The sequence below is a fragment of the Limtongia smithiae genome (genome assembly GCF_038497785.1).
Source record: "Limtongia smithiae strain NRRL Y-17922 unplaced genomic scaffold V1518scaffold_5, whole genome shotgun sequence".
NCBI lineage: Eukaryota > Fungi > Ascomycota > Lipomycetes > Lipomycetales > Lipomycetaceae > Limtongia > Limtongia smithiae.
Window position 1 is genome coordinate 673,322 of NW_027117626.1, and position 12,848 is coordinate 686,169.

Genomic DNA, 12,848 nt, shown 5'->3' on the forward strand with positions numbered 1-12,848 from the left:
TTCGCCGCAAGTGATACCTAGAACCCAACTGTCCGTAACGATACGCAGACGTCAAGCAAATGAGTTGGAGCGGTGATGCACAGCAAGCACGCAATTAAGGAACTAGGGTACTGTGTGACTTCGTAACTTGATAAATTGCCCTCCATATTTCTATGATATGTCTACCAATCTATCTGAATCGTGAGAGATGACTAGTAAATTATGAAATTTCAACAGATTTGTCATACCGGTAGATTATTAGCAGATGAATGTGATCCATGTAAAGCCCCTCCTGCAAGCCACCGAGGATCTTCCTGAATACTATGTCGCTCGAGAAGTCGAATCGGCTATCAGTGACGGAGTTTCGACGAAGGTCTTGTCATTGAGGCCATGAATTGTAAGTTGTTCCATACGGTACATCATACTTGTGGATTGGGCAATCGATGAAGTGTTCAGATTCGCCGGATGAGCATTCAAGCTGCAGATTATTCGTCATGCAAGTCACAATCAAGAATAAGGGGGGCGCGTGCGCGCAACGGTCGCAGCACTGAAGTCCCTGAAGTGTGCGCAGTTGCCTATAATTATGGCGCCCGCGGCCAACACAATATTAGTGCTCGAGTTCGACAAGACAAATATATGATGGGCGGCAGGTTATTTGTGCGGCCTTATAGAACTCTTGTAATTCATATAACAGCCACTAATAATTATACATCTACTAGAAAGTTCAACAAAAAGTAGAAAGTTAGCAATCAACACAGTCAAAACAAACCTACGAATATTCCCAGAGCAAAATTCACGTCTCCTCATTTTCGCTAGAAGTTTTCAAACAATTAATGATCGTGGAGTCTAGGTGTATACAGGCTCCTAGTGCACAACGAATATGTCCCCTAACTGACTAGCGAATCGATGACATTTACCAGCCAACCGACTAACGGTCTGCGACTGCCAATATCTTCGGCGCCACGCATGCTGTAGATCGTCATTCCTAGCGAGTCGCTGTACCCGTTGGACATCCCCATTTTGATTCCAGTCTCAGCGTCGCGCGTTCACGATTCTCCGCAGTAGGTGTAAGAGCGCAGCCATGCCATTCCGTCCAATCTCTGCCGCCGCGAGATCCGTGACGCTTCTCAGAGTGATCTTGATTAGTGCCAAGATCATATCGGATCCAGATTCTCGATCGCTGCTTTAATCGTCGTCTGCAGTTGTTAATCCCTTCCGATTTTGAAAGCCCTTTCGCAGTCGTCGAATTTCAGTTATGATCTGATTTTTGCCATCAAGGATATCGCGGACACGACGATGATAATGTAGATACAATTGCAAATATTCTTTTCATTCTGAAAGACGTAGTCCTGCCATTCATTGGGCTCTTGGTTGGACAAGGTCTGACCACGCCGTCGTGTTACCAAATTAAGATCTCGATCAATTTGTAATCATATGCTGGACATATCTCGATTGCTGTGTACGACCGCGTTGGTAGCGTAGAGCAACAGGTCCGTTTTATGAACAGTCGGCAAATGTTAAAGCAAACTCTATGGGTTCCGCTCTGTTGCGGGATCGTGCTGATGAGCCCCACAACAAATTGTGTAAACTGGAAATGTCAATTATTCGCCTTCGCCTGATTAACAGACACTTGTATCAGCGTGGAAGATGAGCCGTGCAATACCGATATTCAGTTTAAGCTGAATAGTGGAAAGTTCCTCGCTTTTGCTCATTTGAATGTGATACAGCATGTCATACACGCTGTCCATTAGATCAACAAATGATACCATTTCCACTAGCTTTAAATATGCGCCCTTGCCAGCATCACACGTTAGTAGTCCCAAGCAATCAAAAGTCTGGCCGCGTTTCTAAGAGCCAGTCCAAACGCAGCTGTATGCAACTATAGGGCACTGGGACAGCTTACGGCAAGCAAATTCGTTTCATGAATCATTGGGGCTCGGCAAAACTTGCCGGAAAGTTTGGCTTATGAGCGGCTATACCAAACGCAAGGAAAGTCGTTTTCGGTGGAACACCAGTTGCGTTGTACGTCCGAAGAAGTGCACTGAATTTCGAAGCGGAGCATTCGTCTCCGATAGTGATTGGGAAACCAGCCAGCAGTGCATTCGTCGGAAATTCAACAGATAGTCAGCCCTGGAAAGATCAAAAACTATGAATTTGGCAAGCAAGGAAGACGAAAGAAAGTAGAATGGGCACTCGAGTCTGCGGTGACAGTCAAGGACGTGCTCATTATCACCGTCACTCAATTAAATCAACTAACTGATATGACCATTATTATACAACCAAGCAAGGACCTCATTTTTTCAGTTTTTTAAAGTTGGAGAAATCAAGTTATCTTCTTCTTCTGTGGACTTGGCTGTGAGCTGTATGTAGTGCTAGCTGGAATCACGATTTCGGCTACGTCTTGTTGACGTATTCCGAATTCGGGCTATAGCACACGCGCGGCGTGTCGCTTCGACGATTCAAAGATTCGGCAGCCAGATAACACATGATTCAGCAAGAAGGAGACTCTCTCAGTCTATCAGTTATCAACCTGCTAAAGTAGCGAGCCACATATGGACTAGATTCATGCTCGCCTAGAGGTCGTGAAAATTCAATGAATCATTATTACAACCAACCACAAGCTATTTCGTACAAAGTCCACATGACTACACTAATTAAATGCTGTTGAAGCCTCTAAAAAACCTGCAATAAACCCGATTTTTTTCCGAACCCAGTAATGAACAAGAATGGCAAATACCGAAAAAGCAGAGTTGAGCAATGGCAATCAAAATCCAATGTAAACAATTAACGAGTGGAAAACACAAACAACCAGATCAAAAACACGGGGATGCATAGCATAGTTGAATATCTATTTACGTTCGAGCAGGGAGAAGAACTCCTCGCGGGTCTTCTGTGCTTCGCGAAAGCGACCGAGCATGCAGCTCGTGACCGTCGTGCTACCGGGCTTCTGTACACCGCGCATGACCATGCACATGTGAGAAGCCTCCATGACGACAGCGACACCCTGTGGTCGGAGAATCTCCCACACGGCGAGAGCGACCTGCTTCGTCAGGCGTTCCTGGACTTGTAGACGGCGCGAGAACATTTCGGCGATGCGAGCTAGCTTGGAGAGTCCGAGTACGCGAGAGTTAGGGATGTAACCTATAGAAATTGTGCCGGTGAAAGGAACCATGTGGTGCTCGCAGAGCGAGAAAACTGAAATGTTCTTAACGATGACCATCTCGTCGTGGTCCTCCTCGAAGACAGCGCGGTTGATCACACTGCGGATATTCTGCTCGTAGCCCTTAGTGAAAAACATGATTGCCTTAGCATATCGATCCGGCGTGGATAGTAGACCTTCACGGTTTGGATCCTCGCCAATCTCTGTGAGAATAATGCGAACAGCGTCGGCGATGCGAGCAACCTTGGCCTGCGTTTCCTCTGGAGTAGCTTCCAGCCTTTCGCGTGTGCCGATTGACGGCCACGACAAACCGTCAAAATCAATTGGTGGGTTGAGCGTGTATGGCGACGCAGGCCGGGAGATCTTGGACGCAGAAGAACCAACCGAGGCAGACGACGGCCATTGCGATGTCGGCGCGTTCAGATGCGGATGCGTGTGTGCGAGATGGGCGCCAGACTTGCCATTTGCAAGTGGCGACGACGGTGAAGGACCATTAATCCGAGCGGGATGCGGTAGCATAGAGGTGCTGGTGAGGGGAGTAGTCGTGGCGGTTGGTGGAGTGGGCAGGACCGCGCTAGAGGTCGTAGACGCCGCGGAGGCGGTGTCGTCGTACTCGTCGTCCTCTAGCACGTCATGGTGCGGGTCAAGCTCGTCATCGGTATCATCCTCAGTCGGGCCGGAAGTGCGCACGCGCACCTTTTCGTTAAGGGACAGCATGGCGAGCAGGGCGTCAGGGTCCGTAGGCACGGTGGCGGCGATAGGTAGGGCGTCGACAGGCATGGTTGAGAACGTGGCGTGACGTAGAAGCGCAATTTGTCGTGCTCAATGAGCAGAACGGACAATAATGCGATCAGAGGCGCGTGAAGGTGTCCGAACTGAGGCGGGTGGCGGAGTAGGTGGTTGGCGATGTGCCCTAGCAGAGTATATTTCGCGAGCCGAAGTCGACAGAGAACAAGAAGTTTTCCCGCCGAGCCGCACGCGGCGCTAATATCAGCAGCGGGGTTTGTGGCACTGGCAGGCCCCTGCTGCTGCACCAGCGGGCACTTCACCATTTCAATACCCTAAAGCCACCGGATGCTCCCCGCAGCGCGCATCCCCCGCGTCTGCTAGCACCCGTATTCCGCTCCATGGACCCTTGGGGATCATTCCAGGACGCGAGCAAGCCGGCAAGCCCGGCAGCCTCTTCCGCTGCCGCGGCGCAGCCATGGACATCACTCGACGACGTCCTCCCTGATTGGGGCGCGCCTGCACAGCGTTTACCTCAACAACCACAGCTTTCTTCAGGGCCCGATATGCCTTTGTCTACGCGGCCAACAAGTCTTGACTCGGTTTTACCATCCACGTCTTACGCAGTCATCGGCGTGCCGCCGCCAGTTGCGCCCGTCCCTCCACGTGCCATACTCACACGTACAGCTGCATCGGCACCATCACCCATGGCAGCCGTTACGGAAGACGAAGAGGAGGATCCATGGGCATCAGCAGTGTCCCCGCCCGTATACCTCCCCAAGCCAGATCTGCCAGTCTCGGTACCTGTACCCGCTCCCGGGACTCGTGCATCTGAACCGACGCCGAGCGAACGGACCCCAGCAACGACGTCTTCTCCTACGCCTGTCATGGTCGCAGAAACCGAGGCTAAATCTCCGAGCACAAGTTCTCCGCCGGCCGCGCAATTGCCTTCAGCCAGCCCTGCTTTGACGACAAGCGAAGTCACCGGTGCCAGATCCGACTCGCCTGAAACAGTAACTGCGGATCTGACGGTAACAGGCGATACGGCAAAATCGATTCCCGCCCCAAATCAACCATTACAGGAAGGAATCAGCAAAGCGATTGATATTTCCGTTTCTGCCGATAATAATAGCACGACCGACAAGCCGGCTGTCAGTGAACTGCGGACCCAAGCCTTAGATACCTCAGTACCTATAGCTCCGGACGCCCTACAACAGCAGAAGACGGAATCCGAATCTGAAAGCAAAGAGGTTGCAGTCGAGGACTCTACCTCGGACATGTCAGATACTACCCAAGCGAGCGAAATTACCGCAGTTGCGGACGCGTCAAAGCAGACAAGCGCCGAAGATCCAAAGCCGGAGAGTACGGAAAGGGAAGTTATACCATCAATCGCTACTGTGGCACCGGGAACGATAGCTGTGCTGAGTGTCCCGACAGAATCCGTCACTGAGGCAGCTCTTCCTCCCGCGCTATCTGCTCCCGAACAAGCGCGCACTACCACTGCAGTGCCAACAGCGCACTACCTCAGCTCCGGCGGCTGGAGCGATGACGGCGGCGCAGCCGACTTTGAGGGGTTTGGAAGCACGGCGAGCCCGTTTGCATCGACTCCAGGGAACGAATTCTCCGAGTTTGTATCGGCATCCCCTGAACGAGGCGGCGGAGGCTTTGGCGGATTCGACAGCGGCTTTGGTGGCACTACCGACACCGCATTTGGCAGCAGCGGCGATGTATTCGGTAGTAGCGCTGGCCAATTCGGTAGCACCGGCACAGGCTTCGGAAGTACCAATGATGGATTTGATGTCAGCAGTGCTGGATTTGGCGGCAGTACTACGACGTTCGGAGACAGCGGCATGGATCCGTTCAGTGACTCTGGGTTTACATTTGCTCCCGTCACTTCTGATCGTATTGGTCCTCCAGGCTCGCCTGCCGAGACTGCACTTGCGAAGATCTTTCCTTTACCGAAGACTATTGACACCGAACAAGACAACATCGCGTCCTTCTTTTCCGAGTCGACAAACGCACCTACGCCTTTGCTCAGCTTTGGCAAATCGTACGTTTCAGCGCTGTATCTCACCCCACGGGTTGATGCTAACGTTACTTATAGCCGCCAGCTGAGCTACAAATTCTCACAACCGACTCGCCAATTCTTCACACCGGGCCCTGAAGAGGCCTCTCCTCCACAGTCGCCAACTTCGTCCGTGCACACCGGTATCTCACATGTTTCCCATTTTCGCGAAAACGGAATGCCGATGAAGTGGCACAAGACGGAGATCCGTACCCGCGTCGAGAATGTCGTTGGCCACTGGAAGAGCGCGCGCAAGGATCTTGGGACCTACTTTGACTGGGACAACGCAGATTCGCAGACATCGCCGTCAAAGATGGGCGGCTCGTTCAGTTTTCCGCCGCCACAGGAGACGACGAATAGAAGACCGGTCGGAGCTCATTATAACGACAGCAACGATATATCATTTGGATGGTCAAGCAGCAATACATCTGCGCCGCAACCGACAGCTCCGGCTATGAAGCCGCTGGCCGTCCCACTGCCGACCAACCCGTCTTTCAAGTTTCCGTCTCCTTCTACACAGACACTTCCACACCCCGCACAAGCTCAGACTACCGATCTTCTTGGCCCGACCACCTCCACTCCGACAATACCTCAACCTGTGATTCAACCGTTGCCAATGCTGCAACCGAGCGAGGTGCCGAAGCAAGGACAGATTGTCATCGATGACAACGACTGGGGCGCGCTGATGTCATCGTCTCCACCAAAGCCGACGACCTCTAGCTCTCTAGACGCCACTATGGCATCCGCCAGTGCTCGTCCCGCTCTGAGAGTGAATAGCTCTCTTGGTGGCATTATTCAACGACAGTCACCACAACAGCATCATCGTCGTCCGTCACAGGGCGATCGCCATCGCTCACCACAAGGAGATCATCGCCGGAACAGCAGCAACGCCGGTCTTTACATCCCCCCGCCAAAGACCCTCTCACCCGCATCTGCAGTATATCAACCAGCATCTTCAGCTACAGTATCCGACATGTCGATATACGGCATCCCACGCAAGACGACACTCATACTTTCCCCAACGGCGCCGACTTTGATGGACGCGCAATCAAGGGACAACGACATCGTCCAGGAGATTGTAGATTCCATCCCGGATATTACGTACCTTTTGAGCTAGATTTTGTACATATGATAATCTGATGATTGCCAATGACACCATCGAGTTAGTCATGTGCTGTATGTTTCATGACGATGACTGATTGTCTAATGTCGTGCGTATGATTCGCTCGGCAGTTCACTGTCGTTAAACCGTATATACCGCTTTGTTGCAGGGGCGATCCGCGAGCACTGGTTTTAGCCGAGGCGTCGAATTTGGTTGTAAGATATATGCTGCGATAGGTCTAAGGACCATTGCTCCTACGTGTGTGCGTGTACTACTCACTCCCGGAACGACAGCTCAGCACGCAGCTCCTCAGGTATCTCTTAGGCCGTTGCCGATTCCACAGGGATGCTGTGACGTCATTGTCTCATTGCTCGCAATACAAGCACCCAAGTTGAACTTTAAAGTCCAACACAGTCATTAGCACTGCTTGGCCAGCTCCTGCGATGGGACGTGTGTTGCACCGACTTCTTATTTGGCCACCCGCATTGTTCGCCTCAGTTGCGCCGGTGGTGGTCATTTTGACCCTGTGTCCCCGGCTAAACCTCGCGGCGTAATTGTCCTTCCTCCACTGCCAATAGAGATAAGCTAAGTAACCACCCACAGGCTCGAGAGTGTCGACGACGTCGGCACAATCAGTCAGGTGGTCTGCCCTTGTGTCATAGCATCGCGCTGCGTTGAGAGGATTTAAGAAGCACCATACCAGCCCTCACACTGGCCACTGCATGTCGCTTACACCCTCGCAACAATATCACACTACAGCAATGGCTCCTGCCGAGTTTCGCAGTGTCAGTGAGGCCAGTCCTTCGCGACACAGGAAGACAAAGGGAAATCTCTCTGTATGTGCCTTAGTACGCCAGAGAGCAACAAGTACAGTGCTAACTACAGCGCGCAGTTCTTTGTCAAAGACATGTTCACGATTCGTCAAATGATGCTCTTCGGTGCACTAGCACAACTCGCGTCATCTGCGATCCTTCCGTCGCGCTACGCACAGTGTTTGACCCTCAGCATGCTCTCATGGACCGTCATCTACACGGTCTGGCAGTCAAAATCCGAGCGGAACGACTTTAATGCTGACGTCATTCTGGGGAAGACGTCCTCCCAAATACCTGCTTCAGCGTATAACTCTGCGACGGGCCCGTCGTTGTACGGCAACAAACCCGGCCAGAACAGCGTCGTCGTGGTCCATCTTGGCGTGCGATTCAACCACGCTCTTGGACCACTGGCATCTGGCGGTCAGGACATAGGCGACCTAAACGATGAGATGATGAAAGAGCTCGAAGACTGCGCGGAGGAACTTGGGTTCCTTGGCGTGACCGCGTGGCGCGGCAACGAGGGACCAAGTCAGAATACCCTGATGACGGTGTTCTACTTCCGCACCATGGAGGGGCTGCACACGTTTGCACACAGCAAGGCGCACCGCAAGGGATGGGACTGGTACAACAAATACGTGAAAGCGGGAAACACGAGCATCGGTGTCTTTCACGAGGTGTTCTATAGCACCCCAGGCAGTTTTGAGACAGTGTATCTTAACATGCCACCGGTGTTGCTTGGTGCGACGAGTATCCCGACGACAGACGAGGCGACAGGCAAGAGGATGTTTGTCAGGCCCCTTGTTGATGCGAGTGGTCCGGCGCTGAAAACAGGGCTCTTGCGAATGGGTCGATCCGCCACTCAGGATGAGAAGAACGCCGTATAACCTGTCTGGCGCCGCCGATTGAGGACCACCAACTATTTCTGTAAGCTATATGGCAACGGCAGTGCGATCCCGCTGTTTCGAAGAGAAGATAGCACCGACGGGATGTAAGAAGTCTCGACGCGAGTGTGTAAACGTGATCTTCATGCAGCTGTTGGGACACGTGTGGTGCAAGCTATATGCTGCAAGTGTAAATATCAAAATACATCCTACCTCTTCTTTCCTGCAACAAATTCTCGGTGCTCTGTTCCCCTACCGTCGCACTCGCATTCCGAAGATTCGCCGTCAGCTCCGTCTATTGATGCAGAGAGCACTACGAAGCTAAGCTCTAGACTAAATCATGCAGCAGCAAATGCATATGCACGCAGTGTCAGACAAAGATCGATCGAACAGACTTTTGCGGGACTAGCATGAAGCGCCAACACGGCGTCACGTGCGACTTAGGGAGGTATGATATCTGCCCTAGCCCTGATGAGGCGTGCGGCGTGCGGCGTGCGGCGCGCGAAATCAAGCCCGCCGCATCAGTGCGACATGTTGACACGGCGAACGCGATATGGCCCGGTTAGTTAAGCAGCTCTCCCTCCCTCTTCTTCTCTTCTTCGTCTCTTGGCACGCTGTAAATTGGCATTTATATTTCCTAACAAACTTGGTTTATCTTTGCTGAGCGAGATGATATCATCTCACACGGTCCAGGACGAAGGACCTGTCTTGACGGAGGAACAACTAGATCACGTCCTCAAGGTGGTCTACATGATAGGCCTCGCGCGCCTGAACCGAACCAGAAAAAACGAGTGGCGCCTAACTTCCAAAGACTTCTCGCTTGGATCAGCAAAAGTATGCGGTCCAGATACCTGCAGGTATGCGAATTCTCTAAGCTGCCCGCATCATCTTGATTCTTGACTTATAATCGTCATCAGAATGCGCGTCAATCGTCTCACGAAGAGCTGGAACCCCGCCGCCTTGGATTTGATGAAACAAAGACTGCGCGGCAGCCGATTTGACCGCGCCATTGCTCAAGAATTTGCCCGTTTTGCAGACATGCCGCTTCCGCCAGCCGAAACGCCGCTGGCCCTTACCGACGCGGTTCCTCCGTACATTGCGAGTTTCTTCCGCGCCACTCGCGCAAGCATTGCTAGAACATTTGCTGTTCCAGCTCAGCAGTCCAGAGTCACGAAGAGTGTGCCAAAGCTCCACAAGGCACTTGCGACACCGTTGTTGTTGTCGCTGCCGACACCACCTTTGACCTCCAAGACGTCGTCGCCTCATGACAAATTCGCCAAATCGCTGGATGTCTCGAGATGCGTGTACGCTTGTGAAATTGCAAACAAGATGTCGCTTTTGTATATTTTGAACTGAGTGGTAGTCGACTAACGGCAGTATTGGAGTCGCCAAGGGGATATGAGGTTGGAAGGAATGGAAATGGGTTGGTTAATTCTTGTTACACGGTCAGTATAACTTAATGCGAATACTCTTTTAATCGCCAGCTACACTTCGCTGTGCCTCACGCTGCTACAAAGAAACAACTATCTGTATTACAGCATTACATGTGACCAAATTCAGCCGTTGTATATAAATATCTACTTGTTCGCGTCCTCCTTGAGCGACACAATCTTGTTCAGAACGAGCTTATCCGATGTAGTCTCTCTGTCGACACAGAAGTATCCCACTCGCAGAGCTTGGAACCGCATGCTTTCAGGTCCAGCGCCCTCCTTCACGCCGTTCTTCCTGAAATCATCAAAACCAACTTCGATAACCGCGTCCTTGTACAGCTCCAGAGAGTTCGGGTTGATGTCAGCCAAGAAGCCGTCCGGATTTGACTCGGGGTTCTCGGATAGGAACAGCCGGTTGAAGCTGCGCACCTCGGCGACCTTAACGGGCGAGTTGTGCATCTTCGACTCAGCGACCCATTGGATGTACGCCTTTGGCCGCAGCTTTTCGGTGTTCTCGTAATGCGCACGAATCTCCGTAACCCTTCCAGTCTCGGGGTCCTTCGTGAATGACGTGACACGAACAGTGTACGGCACCTTCAGCAGACCAACAGACTTCCCCGGCGCGAGTCGGAAATAATCCGCTGAGTCCTCTTCGCGGAAATCAGAGCGGTCAATGTAGACGGTTTTCGTGAACGGTACAAGATGTTCACCGAACTCCGGTGAGCCAGGTTTATACGGTAACTGAATCTCCTCGAGATAGTCGTCCGGAAGATTTTCAAGAATCATCGGTACAGGATCGGGAATCAGCATAAGCCGTGGCACGTGGTCCTCGAGGTACTTTCGGATCGAAAACTCGAATCTACCAACCTGGATGTTGCTGTTTGCCGTGGTCACGCCGAGTTCGTTCACGAAGGATAGAATGGCTTGTGGCGGAACACCACGTCGCCGGATCGCAACAAGCGTAAACAAGCGTGGATCGTCCCAGTCGGAGACGTAGCCTTCCTTCACCAGACGGGCAATCTTGCGCTTCGACATGATCGAGCCGGTGACGTTGAGCCGTCCATATTCGCGCTGAGCGGGCTTATAGATCTCCAGCGCGTCGCACAGCCATTCGTAGGATTGACGCGACAGGTAGAACTCCGTCGTGCATAGCGAGTGTGAGATATTTTCGAAAGAATCGCACAAGCAGTGCGTGAAATCATAGGTCGGGTAAATCTTCCACTTGTCGCCAGTACGATGATGGGGAGCGTTGAGAACGCGGTATGCAACCAGATCCCACATCTGGGGGTTAGGGTCCTCAAGATCCATCTTCATTCTCATTGTCGCCTCACCGGGCTGGTACTTGCCGTCGCGCATAGCCCGAAACTCTTCCAGTGACTGCTCGGGCGGCTTGCTTCTGTGCTCGCACGCGATCCGCGGGCCGCGCTCCTTGCCGCCTCTGTTCTCGTGAACCTGTTCAGCCGTGCAGAAGCACACGTAGCCCTTGTCGCGCAGGATCAGCTGTTCGCCAAGATCGTATAGTCGCTGGAAGTGGTCTGATGAGTATGTGATCTTGTACGGCTTGAACCCCAGCCACTGGACGATCTCGAGAATCGCAGTGAAGTATCGCTCCTCCTCTGCCTCGGGATTCGTGTCGTCGTATCGCAAGTAGCAAATCCCATTGTGATATCTTGCATATCCAAAATTAATGGCAATCGCCTTACTGTGGCCGATGTGAAGGTAGCCGTTAGGCTCAGGCGGGAAACGCGTAACCACGATACCGCCAGTGGCGCGCAAATGCGCTTCCATCAGTTCCGGCTTGATCTGCTCGTTCCCACCAGGCTTGTGCAGCTCACCGAGGAAGCCCTCTGTGAACATGTTTCGCGTCCTTGGCGCTTCGGAATCAGCAATAGCAGTAGTCACAGGTAAAGTCTTCTCCTTTTTCTTCTTGACCGGTGCATCACGTTCGTCCTTGGGTCCGAGAAGAGCAAACAGTTGCTGGTCGATCTGCTTCTTGACGTCAAGGGGAGATGCCCACTTCAGTGCTGGTAGTGCCTTGATTCCGGACATTAACGACGAAATCGACTTGTACCGATTGGTCTCAATAGACGCCTTGTGCTCGGTGAAGTAAGCGCCCACGATGTTTGATACCTCTTCAGGCAAGACATCCTGTCCTGTAGTTGAAGCAGTTTAGACAAGCATACGAGATGAGAAAGATCAATGAACCACATACCGACGCCAGAAGCAATTTCAAGTTCAGCTGTAGAGGATTTCTCGCCCGAACTCTTGATATAGGCGACGGCAGCTTTAAGTCGTCAGTACGCGATGCGGCGGCGATCCAGGCGCAGGAACTTACCTTCGAGCTGCACCGCAGACTTGATCTTGTGGGTGACAACCTCCTCAGTGACGAGAGATCGTGCCACAATCACTGCCGCGTCGGAGACATCCTTGGTCAAGGAGGCGAGAGACTGCAAGAGTGCAGAGGTTGTTTTGTCCGGGACGAACTGTTCACTGGCGGAGCACGCGAGGGCTTCGCTGACGACGGCGGAGAGAGAGGCGGCGAGTTTCTTGTTCTTGACTGCATCGGAGAGCTTCTGGTCGGCAAGGCCGAGCAGCGCGAGCTTGGAGGAGATCTCGGAGTCAGGGTCCATGTCAGAGTGGCGAGAAGGGGAAAGGACAGAGATCTGAAGCTCATCTGCCGCGAATTTCATGAG

At 52.4% G+C, this 12,848-nt stretch overlaps 5 protein-coding genes across 5 annotated transcripts; 3 read left to right on the plus strand and 2 right to left on the minus strand.

Annotated features, from left to right (window-relative positions):
* Positions 1-2,559: 2,559 nt before the first annotated feature.
* V1518DRAFT_383468 (uncharacterized protein) lies at positions 2,560-3,919 on the minus strand (the record flags this gene model as incomplete). Its single annotated transcript, XM_066901671.1, has 2 exons — positions 2,560-3,665; positions 3,729-3,919. The coding sequence occupies 2 exons, from the start codon at positions 3,917-3,919 to the stop codon at positions 2,828-2,830; spliced, it is 1,029 nt and encodes a 342-aa protein (XP_066759927.1). The 3' UTR covers positions 2,560-2,827.
* A 286-nt stretch (positions 3,920-4,205) lies between these two features.
* On the plus strand, positions 4,206-7,346 carry V1518DRAFT_416258 (uncharacterized protein). Its single transcript, XM_066904009.1, has one exon. The coding sequence runs from the start codon at positions 4,267-4,269 to the stop codon at positions 7,045-7,047; it is 2,781 nt and encodes a 926-aa protein (XP_066759928.1). The 5' UTR covers positions 4,206-4,266; the 3' UTR covers positions 7,048-7,346.
* A 147-nt stretch (positions 7,347-7,493) lies between these two features.
* Positions 7,494-8,958, plus strand: V1518DRAFT_416261 (uncharacterized protein). The gene is made up of 2 exons (XM_066904010.1): positions 7,494-7,868; positions 7,925-8,958. The coding sequence occupies exons 1-2, from the start codon at positions 7,755-7,757 to the stop codon at positions 8,726-8,728; spliced, it is 918 nt and encodes a 305-aa protein (XP_066759929.1). The 5' UTR covers positions 7,494-7,754; the 3' UTR covers positions 8,729-8,958.
* Positions 8,948-10,303, plus strand: V1518DRAFT_416264 (uncharacterized protein). Its single transcript, XM_066904011.1, has 2 exons — positions 8,948-9,582; positions 9,643-10,303. Exons 1-2 carry the CDS (start codon positions 9,395-9,397, stop codon positions 10,079-10,081), a joined length of 627 nt encoding a protein of 208 aa, XP_066759930.1. The 5' UTR covers positions 8,948-9,394; the 3' UTR covers positions 10,082-10,303.
* Positions 10,303-12,785, minus strand: V1518DRAFT_373130 (tRNA synthetases class I, catalytic domain-containing protein; the record flags this gene model as incomplete). Its single annotated transcript, XM_066901418.1, has 3 exons — positions 10,303-12,308; positions 12,368-12,439; positions 12,491-12,785. The coding sequence occupies 3 exons, from the start codon at positions 12,783-12,785 to the stop codon at positions 10,303-10,305; spliced, it is 2,373 nt and encodes a 790-aa protein (XP_066759931.1).
* Positions 12,786-12,848: the final 63 nt, after the last annotated feature.